Source organism: Apis laboriosa, unplaced genomic scaffold, assembly GCF_014066325.1.
Source record: "Apis laboriosa isolate Shangri-la unplaced genomic scaffold, ASM1406632v1 scaffold5_cov152, whole genome shotgun sequence".
Classification (NCBI taxonomy): Eukaryota; Metazoa; Arthropoda; class Insecta; order Hymenoptera; family Apidae; genus Apis; species Apis laboriosa.
In genome coordinates this window covers 4,234,691-4,255,741 of record NW_025223857.1, presented here as the reverse complement: position 1 = coordinate 4,255,741, position 21,051 = coordinate 4,234,691, and the positions used below count along the sequence as shown (strand labels likewise).

At 44.1% G+C, this 21,051-nt stretch overlaps 1 protein-coding gene across 1 annotated transcript; it reads right to left on the bottom strand.

Annotated features, from left to right (window-relative positions):
• Positions 1–5,999: 5,999 nt before the first annotated feature.
• On the bottom strand, positions 6,000–20,382 carry LOC122717829 (dynein axonemal heavy chain 7). The gene is given in 29 exon segments (XM_043942271.1): positions 6,000–6,244; positions 6,692–6,973; positions 7,435–7,586; positions 7,676–7,916; positions 8,211–8,237; positions 8,328–8,345; positions 8,419–8,708; positions 8,842–9,082; positions 9,179–9,343; positions 9,451–9,749; positions 10,021–10,201; positions 10,274–10,644; positions 10,721–10,947; positions 11,017–11,208; positions 11,304–12,385; positions 12,487–12,675; positions 12,903–13,964; positions 13,966–14,154; positions 14,227–14,394; positions 14,620–15,672; positions 15,757–15,888; positions 15,960–16,151; positions 16,239–17,624; positions 17,734–17,849; positions 17,954–18,390; positions 18,522–18,902; positions 19,096–19,569; positions 19,652–20,006; positions 20,091–20,382. Coding segments are annotated over 29 exon segments (10,395 nt in total). The 5' UTR covers positions 20,377–20,382; the 3' UTR covers positions 6,000–6,037.
• Between the last annotated feature and the right edge of the window lie 669 nt (positions 20,383–21,051).

The following is a 21,051-nucleotide window of genomic DNA, read 5'->3' as shown; positions in this document are numbered from 1 at the left end:
GTCAAACACGTCCAATAATTTTTTTTAACTCTACGAATCAAAGAGAGATCCGAGATTCTCTCTGTAGAAATTACAGCGTTCCATCAATTCCTTCCAATTCCGCTCCTTCCCACTCCCTTCGATTTTCGTTTCCACGAATGCACGACTCCCCTGAAACGCATTTCCATCCTTCAAGGACGCCACCCACCCAACGGATACACCCGTGCAAAGGAGGCTCCATCTACATCGACTCGTCCCCGATTCTCTCAATTTTCTCAAGGACAAACCTCTTCGATCGCTGAACAGCTATGATCGCGGAACGGCTCGAGGGATCGAGGAGGGCGGAGGGGGTTTTTGGCAATCGTTTTAAGTGTCCCACAGTGGCACAGAGCTGCGTCGAAGGGGTGAGGGGTGGCTTAAAGCCGGCACCCGGCTAAATGGAAATTGGGGAATTCCCGAACGTAGGGCGAAAACGGGTGCTCTTGTATCGACCGAGTCCTCATCCGCGGAACGGGCAAACACGGTGGGGAGGGGGGTAGTTGGGGGTGAACGGAGGTTTAAGGGTGGACGTACGTTGCCTGGCAACCCATCCCTTCTCGCAGCATCCCCTCTGGACCCGCCGCCACCACCACCAGCGACGATGCCACGTTACCAATACCGACTATGCCGCCGCTTCCACCTTCTCTACCAACGCGGACCTCGATTTTCCACTCTACCCCGTCTTCTCTGCCCCCTGCTTCCTCCACCCCCTCCCTCCCCTCCTCCGTCCTCGGCGAACCTTCGTTCTCTCTTTTCCTCCGCTCTCCTTCGGACACTCGACGCAGCTTCGTCCATTATTCAGGCCCCCCCGATGCTCAACCACTGTCCCTTTTCGTCGGTTTCTCGGTTTCCACCTGTCTGGGATCCCGTTTCTTTTTCTTTTCCTTCTTCTTTTTCTTTTTCTTTTTTCCATTTTTCCACGAGGAGGAGGGGAGGGGGATCTTGGACGAGTAACGGACGAATGTGAAGGCGAATTTAGAAGCGACAGTGGGAAGTCACAGTCGGTAAATTGGAAGTAAGGTTATGTAATGGAAGTAGCGAATGTAGCGATTAGATTTTTATTTTTCTGATGAAATTTAGATGAAAATAGATTTTTTTCATTATCATTATTATTATCATTAGAGAAGTTTCTTTTTATGAGTATAGAGAGTATGTAGCTAAGTTAGAAAACGTAGTGATTTGAATAGAATTTTGAGAAACATGAGTAGACATTTTCTTTCTTTCTTTGAAAGTATAGTACAAGATAATTCAATTGTTGAACTATAAATTTAAGAAATATAGATATTTTTATTATATATAGAGACTTTATCTTGTAAAGAGAGGAGAATAGTGATAGAAAAAAGAAACCGTTGTAAAGTAAAATAAAAATAAAATATTGCGTAAATGTGAGAAAAATAATAATGCAGAGAAAAATATGAACGCAGAATAATTGAGCTTCGAGTTGAATCGCTCTGTTAAGAAGAGAGAAGTCTTTTCCTCGCAAAAATTATAAACGAAAATAGCGCGAGAGATTTTCGAGAATATTAATTTTATAAATATCATATGCTATTCAAGAGTCAACCTCCATCGTCCGATATCGACGAGTCTATCTTTGCTCCTCGCCGGGAGTAACGATTATTAATGACGCGAGACTCTCGTCGTCGTCGTCGTTGCAAGGAACCAATTGCATCTTACAATTAGATCATAGACGCGCGTAAACTTGGAACGATCGAATTGCGCCGCCTCGTTATGTACTCGATTAATCAACAGTTATAATTAAAATTTAATCGTACACGTAACACGACATAACACGTATACGTGGAAAGCGAGGTGTATGACCGATTTATTTATAAATACGGTATGACGAAACGTCGTTTAATTGCACGATGTAACGTTTTACATTCTTTGCATCGAATAAAAAAAAAACCTGCTCCTACGTGAACGTGTGCACCCGTGTCGCTTCTAAATACACTTTCACCCAAAGTTTTGCAACCACCCAACTCGTCCCCTCCCTCCGCGCTTTTCCTCGTCGAACGGATCGGATTAAACGGTCGCCGGATTGATTACGAAATAAAGTGTAATCAGAGGGAATGCTTGTTTTCTCTCAGGATTTTTTCCTTCCTTATTCCTGGCTCCCTGGTTTATTTTCGTGATTGCTTTAAGAGAAAGTTTTGAATGATCAACTCCACTTTCCCGAAAGACAGCTTTTTTTAAAAATATATTAATATATTAATATATTAATAATTATTTCTTTTTTTTTTTTTTGTAAAATTTTTAACTTTGGTAGATTGCGTAGAATTTCATAGCTAATGAATCTATTCTAAAATCCTTAATTTTTGAAAATGTTAACATTTTAGAAATTGAATAATTAGTCTCTGAATAAAGTCGATTCGTTTCAAGTTCTACGCGATTGATACGATCGATCGCATCGTCTCTCGCGACGAAATAGTCCACGAAGAGTCGTAAAAGACATTACAAGCATTATCTCGCGAGATGATAAATACCTCGTGAAAAGAAAATCTTATCGCACTTTGGTGTGGCCGAAAAGTGCTCGACGAGCTCGTGATCAGCCTCCCTCGTCATCAATCAAATCCTTCCTCAAGGTGAAAGCACCCCCTCCTTATCTTCCTCCTAGAAGCAACGAGCATCGTGGCAGATGGTTAAAATGGCGAAAAGTGGCACGCTGTGTAAACCCATTCGCCGCCGTTCGTTCCGTTCGACAAAGGGGGCGGTAAAAGTAAAACGCGTATTATCATTTTTCCACCCTTGACCAAAATCCCTGATCAATCCTCTCTCGCTCCTATCTCGTCCCTCTTTGCGGCCTCTCGGCCTCCGACAAAGAAATTCAGATGAAGGTCACTCTACCGATAGAAAGAGGCTCGTGTGTTGAAATAAGAGGCGAGAGAGAAAGAGAGAGGGACGTGCGACGAAACAAGAGTCGTCCATAAAGGGGTGGCTCTCACCCTCTCCTATTCCGCCTCGAACGGCGAATAAATTTCATTCAGGTGACATGCTCTCCTCGCCAAAAGAGAGAATGAGAGAGAGAGAGAGAGAGAGAGAGAGAGAGAGAGAGAGAGAGAGTCGCGCTTCGATACCGCGCTTGATTGCAAATTAGTTGATTTTATGCAACCGTGGAGCCCGATTAACATCCCGTCCCTTTCGAGTGGATCCCCTCCTCCCCTTTCCTCCTTTCTTCAATCGATTTACACGAGATGTTACTTTTTTCGAGGACTTTTCGAGTAGGAAACTGGAGTCAGATCGGAATGGGAGAAGGGAAGTTGATTCATTCTTTGCTAGGAGGGGGTGGAAAGGGGAGATAAATGGATGTGGAAAGTGCGCGCGCGAGTTCGAGCGCGATGAGAAAACGTTGAAAACAATTTGCTCGCGGGAGAGGCGAGAAGAAGCGGTTATATCTGTGTACATCGGGGAAAGTTGGCGGGTGTAAGAATGTGGTTCTCGATGTGCAGGCAACGTGGCGGAAGAGATACCTCTTTTTTTTTTTTTTTTTTTTTTTCCGAGTAACGTTATATGCCGAAGAGAACTCGAAGAGAACGGCGATAAAAAAAAAAAGTTCTTCGTTTCGAAACTTCTCTCCCTCTGGGTCAACGTCACGCCATTTTTTTCTCCTTCTCTCTCTCTCTCTCTCTCTCTCTCTCTCTCTCTCTCTGTCTCTCTTACGTTTTAAATATTGGAAAAGTAGGTTGTTCGTCGGGAGAATCGGACGGGAGAGACATCGATAACAGGGGATGATATCGCGATAGCGGGTTTTTAATTACATCGTTTCGAGCCGGTTCCACGGTTGCATCCAGATAAATGAATATTTATCAACCCCTCCTCCCTCCCAGCCGCATTCTGAAATCTAATCGTGGAAAGTGGGGGAATCTCGGTAACTTAACGCAACTATGTGTTTAGCCTGATGTTTACCAACTCCTTCTTCCTGGGTCCTTCAACTTTTCCTCGGCCTTCCATCGTTTCGCCACGTAATCGCGCGAATTATCGGCGTATCCGCGTTTCCCTGCCTCCGTTCCGCCCCCGCGCCCGACCATTTCGCATTTCGTTTCCTGGCGGAGGGAATCAGTTTGCACACGCGGTGGAATCAGCACGCGAAATCACAAACCGAATACTCGTCGTCTATAATTCACCGGATTTACTCCAGCGTGAAGCTGATCCTACCGGTCAGCGTTTTCTACCGCGAGCAAGGAAAAAAAGAAAAAAAAAAGGAAAGGAATAAATAAATAAGTAAACGAATTCATTCGTTCATTCGTTTTCCAGAAGGGAAACAAGATGAATTGGAATTTTTAAACCAACTTCAAAAAGTATATATATATATCGAGATATATCACTCTGTTACCTTCGCGGTTTCCGGTATAACAGCTCCATTCTTCTCCAAACTCTCGCGGATTTCCATTAAATAATCATTCGATCCTAATGCCGTCACCTCGACCAGGACCGACACCGTTCTCCTCTCTCTCTCTCTCTCTCTCTCTCCCTCTCTCCCTTTCCCTCTCCTTAATCCAGAGGCTGAAAGCACTCGAAACGCGCAAACAGAAGGAACCTGTACAACGGAGGCGAAGAAGAAACCCGTGGAGAAAGAAAAAGGGAGGGAGGAGAAAAAAAAAAAGATAAAAAGGAAGGAGAAGAAGAAGAAGAAAAAAAAAAGAGATTGAAGCCGAGCCGAGAAAGTAGAAGGAGACCGAGAGAGACGGGACAAAAGGGAAAGATGGAAAAGGAGAGGAAAAGAAACGAAGGCAAGAACGAGGGAGGGAGACTCCGCGAGGAGAGGGTTAGGCAAACGCGGATACGAGGGGTGTACGAGGAGAGAAGTGAAAAGGGAGGACAGAGAGAGAGAGAGAGAGAGAATCACGTGGGAAAGGGGAAAAGGCGAGATACGGGGAGAGATCAATACGAGGTCGCTAGGCAACGAGCCTCCGGCGATCTCAGTCCGGGTAGACAGGGTGCCGCCACCAACCCCTGAAGCCACCCACCACCAACCACCCTCCGAACCAACCGACCTGCCTCTGAATATACCCCGCTGCTCACCTCTCATCCCACTTGCTTCTCTCATCCCACCGTGTTTTTCATCCTATCCGCTCTCTCTCTCCTCCTCCTCCTCCTCCCTTCGTTTCTCTTACTCCCCCTCTCCCTCTCTCTCTCTCTCTCTCTCCCTCTTCCCGCGTCTTTACGTTTCTCTACGCGTTTGCCCCCACCTCCTCCCCCGCCGCCTCTCGTCCACGACCCATCCTATCTCCTGCGAACGTACGCCGCCTTCGAAATCTCCCCTGCACCTGGCTGCGAGCCTCTTGATACCGCTTCCAATATTTACGATAACCGTTTGCATAGGAATCTCGATTTTGCGGCGGATACGATTTTGTGGCTCGAGCCAGAGGAACGGAGAAGAGAGAACGGTGCCGTATCGGAAATCGGCGTCCACAGGTGGATGGATAAGCTCGGCTAGGTCTTCCTCCTCACCTGTGTCCCCTGCCTGCCATTTCTTTCTCCGCCCCCTCCTCCCTTCGCCGCTTCGCTTTGTATCGCGGCTAACATTCTTCCGTTACCCTCGGGCGACCGGCTTTTTTAGCCGAGGCTCGTTTGAAGATTTTCACAAAGACGTTGGACGGTTGATTGATCGTCAGACAAGAGGAGGATCCTCGAGCCTATGACCCGGATGTATAGACACCTGTTGTAGTGCCACTGCTACGTGCGAAACGGTCCTGGAACGTCGTTCCGTCTTTCGAGATCGACGAAAGTGCTTGCTTGCTTGCTTGTTCTCGTTGCCAGATTTTTACACAGAGGTTTCTTTAAACTTTAAAGAAATAGCATCGATTCTGAATCACGACGAAAGAAAAAAACAAATGTGAATGTGAAGTTTCGATTTTTAGTTATTTCTTTATTATATCTATGAGGCGGAATCCTCTCTCGTCGAGGAGTCGAATTAATCCTCGAACGAGCTAATTCTAACCGTCTAATATTGTAGACGAGGATGCTCGAGATTACACGATGCACAAGCGACAAGCGATAAAATAAACTCCTTATAGGGGATTTAATCGGACAATTGGCAGATCATGGCCGTGCCTCGAAGTATCCAGTGCTCCGGATCTCGATCCGTCGGCAGCCATATGGCGATTACAAAGTTGGTCGAATGGCCGGTAGTCGATAGAACGCCTCTTCTCTCCGTGGTTTTGTACACTGGACAGGTGTACGTGTGCCTTTCGCGTATATCCTCCTTCTTCATCGGTATTAGCCAAATCTGACCAAACAAATAAAACGGATTGCGCAAAGGGATAATATCTCATTCTTCTCAAATTAATCATTTTTAACTCTAACGATTAAATCTCTTATACGATAAAATTGCAAAGTATTCGAGATGGAATTGTTTCTGATCGAACTCTTATATACGATAAAATTGCAAAGTATTCGAGATGGAATTGTTCTGATCGAACTCTCCGATTAAATTTCTTATATGATATACGATAAAATTGCAAAGTATTCGAGATGGAATTGCTCTGATCGAACTCTCCGATTAAATCTCTTCGATAAAATTGCAAAGTATTCGAGATGGAATTGTTTCTGATCGAACTCTCCGATTAACTCTTATATACGATAAAATTGCAAAGTATTCGAGATGGAATTGTTTCTGACCGAACTTGCCTGAATCTTTATTAAGAGATAAAAGAGAATGGTGAAGAGTACTCACGTAAGGGACGTGGTCGTACAAAATTTTCGGGAACGATTCGTCGAGTCTCATCGTGTCCAAATTGAAACGGGCCCCGTCCAGGAACAAACCGTAAATGTAAACACCATCGTCCGGCGGTTTAGCGAATTCTTTTTCCTTCAGAGGTTCAAAATCGTAGACGAGGAGATCTATAGGTATCATATACTTCCTCGCGTAATTTTGACGCGCACCCGTGAGGAACGCCTGCGTGAAATAGAAACCGGAGATCCAAAATGTCGGTGGTTGCCCCTCTATGAACCATTTCTACAAGGAAAATCGAATAATATATTTCTTTTTTATATTTTTTATATTTTTTTATATTTATATATTTATATTTATATTATTATTATATTATTATATTATATATTTATATTATTATATTTATATTTATATTTTTTATATTTATATATTTTTTATTTTTTTTATATTTTTGAAAATTTTGAGGATTCGTTTAAATTATTTTCGTTATTAAGAGATTAGTCACGTTTCTTTTTTTTTTTTTTTTTTTTTTTTTTATAAATGATTGCGATTTTAATCTTCTTTCGTAATTAATTTTCAAAGTCACTTTAAATTGTTAAAACCCAGGGATCTGATCAGAGTTTTCTTCTAACGTTGGAATTTATATTTTCTTCTTCTTAATTTTTATTAAAGCGGAATGTATAATAAGGAAAACAATCAAGAGCTTGAAGAGCTCGTTCGATCGAAAGCAAATGGCGCGCAGATACCTGGAGGAAAGCGAGCCTATCCAAGAAATCTTGAATATAACTTCCAAGCGGCTTCAACGACGGATAAGAATGATGCATCCACATCTTTGGTATCTTTCCGGTGATTATCGATAGATAGACCTCCTCGAGATCCGGTGTCATGATCACCAGACCTTAGACCAAGTTCAGCAGTCATGAAAAATCGCTAGACACACACACACGTACATAAACCTATCCTGTCCCAACCCTTACACCCGTTTACCTTTGATCGCCTTCTGAACGTTTATGAGGCTACTCCTGATCGTTTGCAGAAGCTTGTTGAATCTTCCCATTTCCTGTACCAGCACCGTGTTCATGCTTTGCTCGTACAACGTCGGATATCTCTCGAGCGCAACGTCTAGATCGAAGTCGTCGGGCAACTTTGACAGAATATCGGACGCTATACCGTAGACGATGTCGTCGGGTGATATTCCTTCCTCGTCTACATCCGTTTCCGTGGTGTCCTAATTGGAGGACGGTGGAACACACAGGGCCTCGTTAGTAGTCCGCATGATTCGTCACGCGGAATACGTTTAAGGAATCCCATTATATTTTGCGAAACAACAACAACAACAACCCCCCCCCCGTACAACCCTTAATTATCTCGAAATTAATGAACGAAGATAATGATAACGAACACGCTTTCTCCGATCGTGTTTCTTATATTTAATCCACGCGTTTCCTTCGTGATTTAAAAACCGAGGATATGAAAACTTTGTTAAAGCGAAAGAATCGAATTTGTCGAAATTAAAAATTACCTTTATTCTTCCTCTTAAACTCCTCGGCTAGCGATAGCGATATAAATGATACATGTATAAATGATACACAATATTGTGTAAAGATTGGAAAAAGATTGATCTGAAAAATTTACTTACCTTGATATCCTGAATAATCTAATGAAACACGATACAACGATAAAACGGGTGTTATCATCGGGTTGAGTATTGGATTGCGATTGATACTCACCTGCGTTGCCAATATCGAGCTGAACATCAAGCTGGTCTCCTGTTGATCCTTAATGATATCTGCGTTGTCGTGCATCCCAAAGACGCATGGTGTAGTGATCATTGGAAAAGATTTGATATACTCGAGAAATTTCTCGTATTCATAGACATCGGGTATGTAATAAATACCACTCTCGTCGAATTGATATTCCTTCACCTCGATAACCTCCACGCGATAATATCTATCGAGGATCGTGTTCAACGTTCTCCTGTCCCATTCGTCCGTCACTCGACCGCCATAATTACACTCGCCTGTGCAAGGGAAATCGATCGTTCACGAGCTTATTTCAAGTCAAGTTCGCAAGTCAAAACGAAAATACTTTCGATAAATTAATTTTTAAACTTAAAAGATTTTCACAACACTTGAAAGACAGACATACGATACCGGTCAAATATTTCAACGCGGTAAATTGAACGTCATCGTATTGATCCAGCAAGATTTTCAACTGCAAAGCGCTGATCCGCAAATCGGTCTCGTTGAATTCGTACTGATTGTTCCAACCGATCGGTCCAAATTTCCTTCGCTCTTGAACGATCGCGTGGAAGAAACTGAGCGAGAAAAGTAGCTTCTTGAACACCTCGGATTGCTTGCACGTCTCGAAGAAATCCTCGTCGCATATCGGGTCCTTGGGGAAGGAAAAAAACTTGGAGTCGTAATGCACCTGACGGATGGGTAATTTAACTTGATCTTAATCGACATCTCAATCCCCCTCTCCCGTTACCAGTAAGAAAGATCTGATTATATTCGCTCTCAACCCTTTGGGCGGCTCGTTCGTCATTTTGACGCCATTTTGAAGAATGCTGACCGGGAAATATTCGACCGGATAACTGGTCAGCCACAAACGAAAGTCCGGATGCACGGTCTCTCGGGTGAAAGTTTCGCAGATCTGGAAAGAATGGAAAAGAAAAAAAGAAACCAGTTCCATTCCCTCTCGTCCATTATTATTATTATGGTGTTATTGAAACGGTCGATCCGAACGGTTCACCGACACACCCTTTCCAACATTGGCATGAAACTTTTGGCAAGGTGACAATTCTGGAGGACGACCCAGGTGCCGTTCTTCACCCCCTCGTCTATAAGATTCTCGGCAATAACTTCTTGCCCTTGACCCAAAGAAAGGGAGAAGAGACGGTTGGTGCCGAAACCCTGGTCGTCCGCGAATTTCAGTAGAATCGCCATGGGATCGGCGCCAGGCGTCAACACGAATATGAGGGGAATACAGGAATGCGAATCGGCGAACGACGAGATCAGGTCGAAGGGCGGCGGCTCGATGTACTGAGATCCCAGTTGCTCTATCAGAAATTAAATCGTTCGTTTTATAATTCCAGTTTCCATTACTTGAATAATATCGTATATGGGTCATATCTCGTTTTATTCGCCCGTTTTTTTTTCTCTCTCTCTCTCTCCTCGTACTCATAGAGAGATATTTCGATCGTAATTTCTTTTTTCTTATTTTCTCTTTTCATACGAATTAAACGCTCTAATCCTTTTCTCTTTTTTTTTTGAAAAAATCGTGTCACGAACACGTCTCGCGATTTTTCCTTTTCTTCTTTCTTTCTTTACCTTGCACGAATTGCTGAACGGCCGGCACCATTTTGTCAGGACGAATGCATCGCAGTATGACCATTCTCTCGAAACGGGTGATATTGTGATAAGGCTTGGGGAATGTCAAAGTGTGAGGCTCCATATGATCGAATATGACTTTCCACTCGTCCAGACGAAGCTCGAAGTTGGATTTGAATTCCTTGAAAAGGGAAAAAATCGAAGAAACGGAAATTTGAGTAGGAAAAAAATTTGTCCCGTATTTGGATCGTACCTCGAAACCTGGAACACTGTCCAAACGGCACAACTCGTCCCATGATTTCCTTGGTAGCCAAGTCGTGGGATTTACGAAAGGATTCTCAAGGCCAACGCCTCCGGTCAACAGAAACATCCATTGGGGTATCGAGATTTTCCCCTGCTTGTACAGCAAGTTTACCAAAAGGAGGAGGGAGAATAAAAGCTTGTCCTTCTCGAACAACGACCGACATATGTTCACGTAGAGGGAGTACGTGAAGTGTTTCGTGAGATCCTTGAGCCGTAGCGGTATGTCTTCCACGCGTTCCGTGTTGTCGATCGAGTTCTTGAAGAGATTCACGAACCAGACCAACGAGTATTGATACATTGGATCGATGTTCGCCAGAACGGCTGAGAGGAAGAGGATTCGAGATGATTGATTTTTCGAATTTTCTCTCGAATAAGAAAAAAATGAGAAGCAATCTACCGATCGTGAAGAAGAGGACGGTGCTGTGGATAGCTATGGGCGTGTACTGCAATCTCGCGGCGTCGATAGATTTTTCCGTGATCTCGGCCACTCTCTGCTTCGCTTCGATCTCGTTGGCAAGATTTTTCGACGAACTCAGTATGCTGATGGCCGTTTCATCCTCGAGGATATTCCCCTCCACGGTTTGCAGAACCCTGAGAATCTCGTCCTCGATCTCCTTCAATTTTCTGCGAGAGAGAATCGTTGACGGAAGTTGAGGGGAAAAAGAGAAAACGCGTAGAAGAGGGTCAACGTACTTCTTGTTGGCCGCTCCTTGGATGATCAATAGATTCTTCTCGGCCTCCAAGTCCGGCCTCTCTTTGGCAACCACGATCCCGAGAAGCTGATCCTCGAGGCCTATCGGTGTGATCATGAAGTTCAACAGCGTTACCTTCACCACCACCTCTGGTAGGTAATGGGGATTACGCAATTTAGTCGTCATGTAAAATCTAATAAAAGAGAAAAAAGTATATAGCAAAGTAAAGATTTTTCATTACGTGTATATATACGTGTATAAGAATCGTAGAAAAGGAAAAAGAAATACCTAAAATTGTGAGAGTATTCGATAATAGAATCTCCGACCTTGATACACTCCGCGCCAGCAGATTTAAACGTTTGTTTCATCAAAAGAGGTTCGAGAGCGGGATCGATCTCCTCGCCGATATTCTCCAACAAGACCGGCTGACCGAACTGGATAGCGTTCTCCAAAACTCTCATGTAATCTTCCTGGGTCAATCTGATCACGTGGATGTTATTATCTTTCTCCATATTCTTCACCCATTTGTTGGCCTGGCTCTGGGGATCGATCATCAACGGCCACCGGCGAGAATTCGTTACGATTATCGCGTTGTCGATGGAGAATAGATCGGTGGGCAGTCCGAAGATGATCCAGGATCGTATCAGAACGGAATCGCCCAGTATAGGAGCGAGCTCGTAATCCTTGGTGCAGATCACCTCCAAATCAGTGCAAATCTGCACCCAATTTTCGATTTGTTGCTGCCTGAACTGGGTGGTGAACACCCCTAGGTAGGCCACGATCCCGGAACCGATCAGAATGTCGCCGGTCAGGGTGTAATAACGCTCGCCCAATTGCTTGGCCGTATCGGACCATCTGGTGTACTCCCCCCCCAGCCGGCCGATCAGCTCCCTCGCCCTTCTCAATCTCGCCTCGCACACGTTCACCTCGTCCGTCATCGCCTGATACTCGGCCCTGCGTATCTTCAACAATTCCTCAACCTTCGCCAACCTGTCCCTCACCTCTTGAAGCTGAGCCCTCTTCAACGTCAATTGGTCCATCGCCTCCTTGTAGTCGGCCTCCGCTATGGCCAGAGCTCTCCTCTTGGGCGCAACTATCTTCGCCACTTTGTCGTACTCGGACAAAGCGAACACCCATTTGCACAGGCCCTCGCAAGCGGTCGACACTTGCCTTATCCTTTCCGGGTCGAAGTTCGGATTCGTTAATATCGTGGTGCGAATTTTCGTCATGATTCTCTCGGGTATGTTGTCCTTGTCGAAGTTGATCAGGGAATCGAGGAACTTTATGTCCGTCAATATGCGAAGCGACGGCTTCCAATAATCTTCCACCACGTCCCCCTCGGGCGTTTTAACCTTCTCCGGTTTCACGTCCTGGCGTGATGAGATGAGATGGCTTTTTCGTTTCATTCTTTCTTAGTTAGCCAGCAAATTTATAAATTTGGGCGCGAGTTTTCGATCGAGTTTAGACTTACCTTTAGAATGCAAATCGCCTCCATCACCAGTCGAACACCGGCCGGGGGACGTTTCATGGATTTCACTATTTGAATATCCTGAGGAGTAAGGGTTTGCAAGGCCGCGTTCGCCGCGTTTAATATAGGCATCACTTGCTGCAGATCCGCGTCGCATTCCGCGCGTATGGCGTCCGCCTCGCTCGCAACTTCCTACGGGTTCGATTATTTTTCTTGTACCTCGAGATAACGGAAAAGAAGGAAGGGAAGAGAGAAAGAAAAGCAGTCGCGTTCGTTCTTCCTGGAATTTTTTCACGCCTTCGAATTTTGATCCATCGATGAGGTGATGGAACAAGTTCGAAGGAGAAAATTAGGAAACGCGAGAAGAGAGGGGAGGAATAAGCATTCTAAGTAAAAATCTAGGGATGTTAACACCTTACCATGGCTGCCTCCTCGTCGCTCTTCACAATTAGCTCCAGGGCAGCGACTTCGTTGCTCTCCCTCTCAACGTCGAGAAGCATGGCTTCGACGTCCCTAGCTGCGATAAGAAGCTTCGGTTGCAGCGCGATTAAAATCTCTTGCATCTTCTCCACTTGCTTGTGGGTACTGTCCAACCTTTCCAACCCCGCCTCGTACCTCTTTTTACCGTCCAAAGCCTCCTTCCTCTTCTTCGCGAGCAAATCCTTGAAAGTGTTGATGAGCTCGAGGTACGAGGTCGGGGTTACGTAGTTATACCGTCTCGCCTTCCTCAGAAAGTCTTTGGTCAAGTTCTGGGTGGACGTGTGGAAGAATTGGCACATCTCGATGCACGCGGCCCTCTCCTTCTCGGTGAGATCGATCTCGTCGAGGAATTTGGTTGCCACGGCTAGCAGGGCGTCCTCCGGCCAGGCTTGCATCCAGTCGATCGTGCAACAACTGACCAGGGCCGGGAATTTTCGAATTCTCGCCCGGAAATTCTCGCCGATCGGCGACATGCTCACTATCATGTGCAACTGTTCGCGTACGGTTTGCACGAAGAAATTGAACAAAGCCACGGGGCTTCCATCGGTCTGCACCGCTCTGTCCCTCTGCCTATCGATCACTCGCATCTTCTCGCATATCTCGGACAGCTCGTCCACGGCGAATATGTTCGGGACCTCGCCCGAGTTCAATATATTGCTTATATCCTCGAGGAAGATCTCCTCTTTGATCTGGGTGTCCATGAAGAGGAACGCCGTGTGGAGCTCTGAGAACGCGCTCTTCCTAAGGATATCCTTCACGTCCTCGTGCCACTCGTAAATACCGTACACCTGGGATATCTCCACTTGGAATAATTCGTAATCCGAGATGTGGGCCGCCAATTTCGTCATCGATTGACGCCCTGAACCGCCCACGCCGATCAACAGCGCGTGGCCCCGGGGTTGCATCATTATACGACTGATCTTCGACAGATGTTCGATGGCGAATCTGGAACACGGCAAATGGAGCGATTATTTCGTCGCTTTTGAATCGACGAGATTGGTAGAATATGGATGGAAACCTGAACAGGACGAGATTCATCGGTGTCCTAGAGATCGAATTATATTCCTCGAGATATTCCTCGGCAACCAGGGTAAGGAAATCCAAATCTTTCACCTCCACGTACAATTTTTTATCAGCGAAAGGATCGTGGAAGTCGCAGTAAATCAAATTTCGAAGTTCTATGTACGTCACCTATATAATTCGAGGAAGAAAAAGAGCTAATAATTTAATTATTTTGGACAGAGAAAAAAAAAAAAAACGTACCATCTTATTCGTTCTTAAATCTTGGAACAAGTTATCCAATTCGTCGTCCATGTACAGCTTCATGGTTTTCCTTATCTGTTCGACGAGCCATTTAATGTCATTGTCGTCCACCAATCGATCACCGTAAACCCGTAACACCTCGTGTACCCATTGTCGTTTCAAACTCGTCTTGAAAACGTTGAAGAAACGGTTAAAGAAACGTTGCATCGTTATATCGTTCAAGATCAACGAAAATTTTAAAAGTTACTCAAAGGTTCGTATCGAACACCATTTATATATCCATTTACATCCTAACTCATTCTTAATAGAGATACATTTCTTTTTTTACATCCTTACGATATACGATATACTCTCGAATGTATTATCGAATTTGAGATTTTGTTGCATACGTACGGGATCGGGGACGGTTTCAGGGGTGCAAAGTAGCACTCCTTGGATCACCCTCGAGAAGTCTCGCAAGTTGAACAAATAATGGCATTTGGCCGGTGTCGGTAAAAGGTGTAACCTCGACTCTTTGAAAACGTCCAGCGTGCCGCTCACGAAGTAATCGATACTGGGGAAGAAAAAGTCTTGAAACTCCCTTGTGACGAAGTACCAATTTACTATGGTTGTGAAAATGGTGATGAGAACGTCGTCGGAGAACTCTGATATTCCCAGGGTGACGAAATGCCTTTTGAATCGTGGCGTGCAATCCAATCCAGTTGCCGGCGGCCCCATCGCGCAAACCAGCTGTACGTCCACCAAGTGTATGGGCGATATCTCCTTTAGATCGTACCACGTCCAGTGATCCAGCCATTGCCTCAACAATTCTATAGGCGGCTGGGAACCGAATTCCTCTTTCTGCGGCATCGAGACGTCGTCCACGAAAACTATCCAATACTTCCCCGGCGGGGCTCCGTACAACCCCTTCTTTCGCCTATCCAATTTGTTCATGATGATGTCCTGGGTCTGGTTGGCGGTTGTTTGAGCGGAGAATATGACGAAAAGAGGTTTGTACGTGTCCGGGTCGTTCTTCTTCAACAAAAATTCCATTATGTAGGAGGATTTGCCGGTGCCGGTCGGGCCAACCAACAGCAGAGGTTTTTGATGGCGGATCAACAGTCGAAACAAATGGAAGTAACGAATGGTCTCGATCGTCGGGACGATTATCTGGTTGACCGGTATGTCTTTAGATATCGGGGGGGTGTCTTGGAGATCGTCCGTCCACGGCCTCCACTTCCCCCTACCCTCTTTCACGAACTTGTAATCGTACACCAAACCCGTCATCGGCAAGTTGACCACGTACGGTTTCGACGGATTGATGATCTCCGCGATATTGAAACGTTCTTTGACGTCGCTCGGAAACTCTCGATCCGTTAACGCTCTAAAGAGATCGCTGAACCATTCGCGATAATCCGTCGTTATAGTGCCGCCCATCGCCCAGATGCAGGAGAAGAAGAAGCAACCCTGAAAAAAAAGGGGGCAATCAATTTTCGTTTCGATTTATAAGAAGGAAGAGATATATATATATATGTATATAGGAATATTTACCTCCACTTGTGCCCTCATATCTAGATCCGTCATCATGTGGCAATACTTCTCGTCGTAGTAATCGTCGACGAAACAATCGAACAGGTAAGTTGTTGATTTAACCAGATTGGCATCGGGCATCGTTATTATCTCCTGAAGAAGAAGGTATGAGGAAAGTACGACATGACAACGACGAATCTCAATATTCACGCATCGTCTCTAACCTTGCACACGCGAACTAATTGCAAAAGGCACGGGCAAAATCTCGAATACATTTCGTGCAAATGATTTTTAAGATGATCGGTGAAGGAGGGTGGTAAAGTGTTCAGCCAAGAAATCAAGATTGGCATCCAACCTAAACTGACCGGCTCCATGTAAATCATCCCGCATCTGGACACCGTGGCAGGTGACGCGACCTGTCGATTATCCTCAACAATGGCAAACCATCTTGGAATAAAAAAAAAAAAAAAAAAAAAAGAAATGGAAAATTTCGACTCGGTTACCTCCAAGTCCATGGGCTCGAAAATTAAGTTGGTGGTGGGCGCGAGTTGGATAATTTCCCCGGAGGTGAGGCAAAGCTTTTTATTGTCGTCCAACACGGTGTTCATATTCTCGATCCAGAGGGCGTCGACCGGGCCGTCAAACACCAACCATTTCCTATTCAGATTGGTGGAAGTGGCGAAAGCCCTGTAACTGACAGCGAGGACACCGTCGGTCCATTCGTGCGAGGCCGGGTCGAACTGGCCGTATAATTGGCCCATCGTGATCGCCTTCGGATTGATAACCGTTATCTCGACCCGGTGCTCGTTCATCAGCTTACGATCCTCCAACAATCCAAGAGCGCCCGCGAGCATCCTGTAAGCCGAGGTTTTCCCGCCGAAAGGCAAACCGACTATCATGAAACCGTGCCTGACTATCATCATCTCGTATATCTGGTGTATCTTTTCCAGGAAGAAACTGGTGCATTGAATGTTGGCAGCGGCGCACGCGTCCAGCGTGCAAGCGTTCAAGTGGGTATAATCCGGAGGCGGGAGGATGACACCGGGGAACAAGTCGGACGCGATACCCTCGAAAAGCGGTAGATCGTGAACCAAGAATTTCGGCAGATTCACGTCCATTATGCTTCTCAGCATCAGGATATCCTCCGATTCCTCGGGATATCTGAGCTTCAAGTTGCCGGCAGCGATCAGCACGGACTTCACAGCCCTCATACCGTAATCGTAATGATGCTGGCTGCTCAACTGCTCGGAGCAAAGCCTGTAAGCTGTGACGATTTTAACCGCCAAAGGCCTGCCGTTGTAGAATCCGTACGAGTAGAGAGTGTTCTCGGCGATCAACGCGTAATCGGGCACCATCATGGTAACAGGGCGGAACAACGCCTTCAAATTGTCCGGTAACTCGGATCTACCCGCGTAACCGGGATTCATGGTGATGAAGATGGCGCAGGTCGGGTCTAAGAAGATCTCTGTACCCTCGAAAATGATTTTCTCCGCCCCGCTTAATATGGCCCGTTGAATCGTTAGGATTTGTTGGGCGACCACCGACAAAACTTCCAAGTCGATACGATTGAATTCGTCGAAGCAAGACCAAGCGCCGCAAGATGCCAATCCTTTGAAGAATTTTCCCAAGGCGAGATAATCCAAACCCTCGGAACAATTGAAAACGACGCATTGCTTGGCAACAGCTTTCGCCAGATCCTTCGTCGTTTCCGTTTTGCCGGTTCCGGCCGGACCCTCCGGTGCACCGCCCAGGTGAAGGTGCAGGGCACCGAACAACGTTCGATAGCATCGATCTGTCAAAGGGGTGATCACTAATCTCGACGAATTGCCGAGATATTCGTAGCCGTAACGTAGCTTTGAATTTATCATGTAAGCCCACATGTTGTCTTCCTGAAAAAGAAAAAAAAAAATATTCTCGCGTTGATCGTCTTATAATCGCGAAAAAATCGTTGGTAAAATCGTTTTTTAATTGTGAAACGTGAAAATTAGCGATAGTGACCAGCCAATAGTAGCGCAAGTGGCACAACCATTTAAAGTCTGTGTTCTTCACCACGTTCTCTTTGCACAATCCCGCGAGAGTGTCTTTCCCGTGGACGTCCAACGTGACCAAGGCTTCTGCAATTATAACGTAATCGTGTTATACTAACGTTGTACTAATACGGTCAGAGTTTTTAAAAGAAATTTATTAAGGAAAAGAAATTTGATGTCGAGAGCCACACCTAGAGTGATGCGATTCTGTTTCGTCAATGTGCCTCTGATCAGCAATATGATCTCGTTCAATTCCCTCTGACACTGCTCCAAGTATCTGTTCAGACCTTCTATACCGAGCAACATGGATTGCTCTATGCGTAGAGTCCAGTACGTTTTACCGACGCAGAGTATCGTTTGTCCCGGCCAATCCAAAACCCACAACCTCCTCTCTTTCGTGGGATACGCCTGTATAGCTAGATACACTTCGTTCCTTACGCTCAGTCTCATAATTCTTTCCAACTCGATCAGCCATTTCTCTACTTGTCCTCTCGTAGCCAGTGTGGATATCGCCTCTATCAGGTCTACTTCTTCACCCTCCGTTGACCGCATAGCGAGCACTTCGAGATCTTCGTCGAACCTCAACGAATGTATTCCCTCGAAACACTTTCTCAAGTGTGGTTGCACGCTAAAGGATATAATGCAATTCGAGCGATTTTCTTACTTATTATTATTTTCTTTCTTATGGGAATATTCCATCGGAAGGTTCGATATTTTTTTTCCTCGGGGCGAAAAGTTATAAAAGTGAATTTTCATTACCGAGTCGGATCCTTCGTCTCGGACAAAATTTCCAACAACTCGTCGTTGGACAGGAAGAAGAATCTCGGGAAGAAGAGACGTTTCCTCTCCAGATATTCGTTCAAACCCTTTTGGATATCCTCTAACAATCCGTAACTCTTCTTTAACCGCTCTAACATCTTATCGATCTCGATGACCGCGAAAACCCTAGAATCAGCGTAAACAGTCTTCATAATGTCGCGCCAAGTTTTATCCACAGCGGAGAATTTTCTCCCCTCCTCTGGCATCTGTTGTTGAATATCCGGGGATGTAAAGATCGGCTCCAAGTACATCCAGATTGCTTGGACACGGAGCCATTGGTCCAAAATATCTTGCAGCAAATGCAACTTATACTCCCATTTCCTACGGTTCACAACACGGATCGGATTTGTTAAATTCTAGTGATTTCAAATATAACGCGAAGGAGAATGACAACCGATGTTATAAAAATATTTTACACGTGGATTATCCATACAAGATTTTATCGCATCGAATGATCGTATAAAATATTTATATCAGTCGTCATTCCCAATTTCCCCTTGATTAATCTTCTCACAGTATTCTTTCTTCGAACGGTTTTATGTTTGGCGAATTCTTTATGGTAACTGTTCTAACGATGTGATCGTCCAGAAGAAGTTGTATATCGTCGACACCAGCGATGACGTAGGTACCAGTGTCCTTGAAAGGATTAACGGTGAAATATAAATCGGCCCAATCCTTCTCCATCTTATCCATAGCCTTCTCCAACGTGGCCTCCTTCGAGGCATTATCCGAGATGCTCTCGAACTGACTGACGAGATAGAGTAGTCCCATGTCGATGATCTTCGCCAAGGTTAAATCGATATCGACCTTTATAGGAATATTTATGATCGCCGAAATTTGTTCCCAATGACGTTCCTTCAACGCCGGATTGCCGAGCGTGTAAATGATCGGCATTTGTTCCCTGAAATCTTCTATTTTATCCCGTACACCTGCCGCCAACTGTCTCAAAGCTGGCTCCTGAAAGCTTCTCTCCAATTTGTAGATCAATCTGTTCCATTAAAGCGTGAAATCAGTAGGGGAAATATTCCCATTTCTATAATAAAAGATCGTAATATTAAAAATATATCGACCTGAATGCTACTCCTACGTCGTTATCAATTTCCTCGGGATAATATGTACCGACCATCGAGTATAACCATTTATCGTGCTTAGTCAAAAAATCGCAAATCACGTCAAAGAGTTGCTTGTAGGGTTTTAATTGATCAGCGATCTGTTTGCGACGCGGATATTGCGTTATTTCCCAACCAAACGCAGCTTCCTCTTCGTTAAACTTATCGATCTTATCCATAGCAGCGATCAAACGATTTTCCAAAACTTGTGCCTTTTTCTGATATTTGTAAACCTCCGCGATATCCCCCCAATTTTCGATCTCATCCACTTGTTTCGCGCAAGATTCCAATTCCTCTTCAAATTTAATGTACCTAACTATTAAAAAGAAGAGAAAGAATCGTCAAATTTATACGCATTTCTCTTCTCGTTTCTTTTCAAATCTCTTCAAATCTAGCACACCTCTTAATGCCTGTTGAAATTCTAACGTCTTATATCCAACGATGGATTCGTTTTCTTCCAAAATATGAGGTATCTTATGGTACCACTGAAACGTAATGTTGTTGATATATATCTCGTTATCCGTAATACAGTGATAATTGGACAATATCAGGATATGTTCGATTATTTCGCGGAGTTTGTCTTCCAATTTTTTTAAAGTGACTTCTAAAATCATCTTAATAAAATTTTTAAGCACTATCAATTCGGCTGTATTATTAGGCGTGCTCAAAGCACGGTCAGATATCATTTGATATTGTTCTGCAACTCTAAATCGTTATTTTATTTAATTTATTTATTTAGTTTTATTTTATTTAATTTACCGTCATTAATTATACAATGAATAAATTTTATTGACGTTGTGATATTTTTATTTTTTTTTTTTTGTAATTGTAATCTTGTAATTCGATACTTACTCCTTGGCGATATTTTGGTATCTCTCGATCAACGAGTTAATGAGAAGAATTCTTATATTATTAACATACTCGACAATCGTCTCGATGAAAATTTTTCGAGATACCTTAAACAATCCCGTAAATGCTGTCTTTTGAATTCTCATGGGAAAATTTAACATAAGAATATGATACTTTTTTATAACCTCGTTATATTCATCTAATTGTTTCATCTCATCTTTTATAAATATTTCCATTAAATTATATTCATACTCGCTGTACAAATATTCGTATCTGTAATAAATTTAATAATATATATATAAAAATTATGAATCAAATATATATCAATAATAATAAAAATTGATCCTTACTTTTGTAATTTTAACAATAACTTTTCTGGAATGCATTTTTCTCGATCGATCAAATCAATGATCTTGTTCTGTTGTTCTTCTATCATAGATTTCTCTATGTATGGCTATATATATATATATATATATATATAGAAAAGAATAATTTTAATACAATATTTGAAT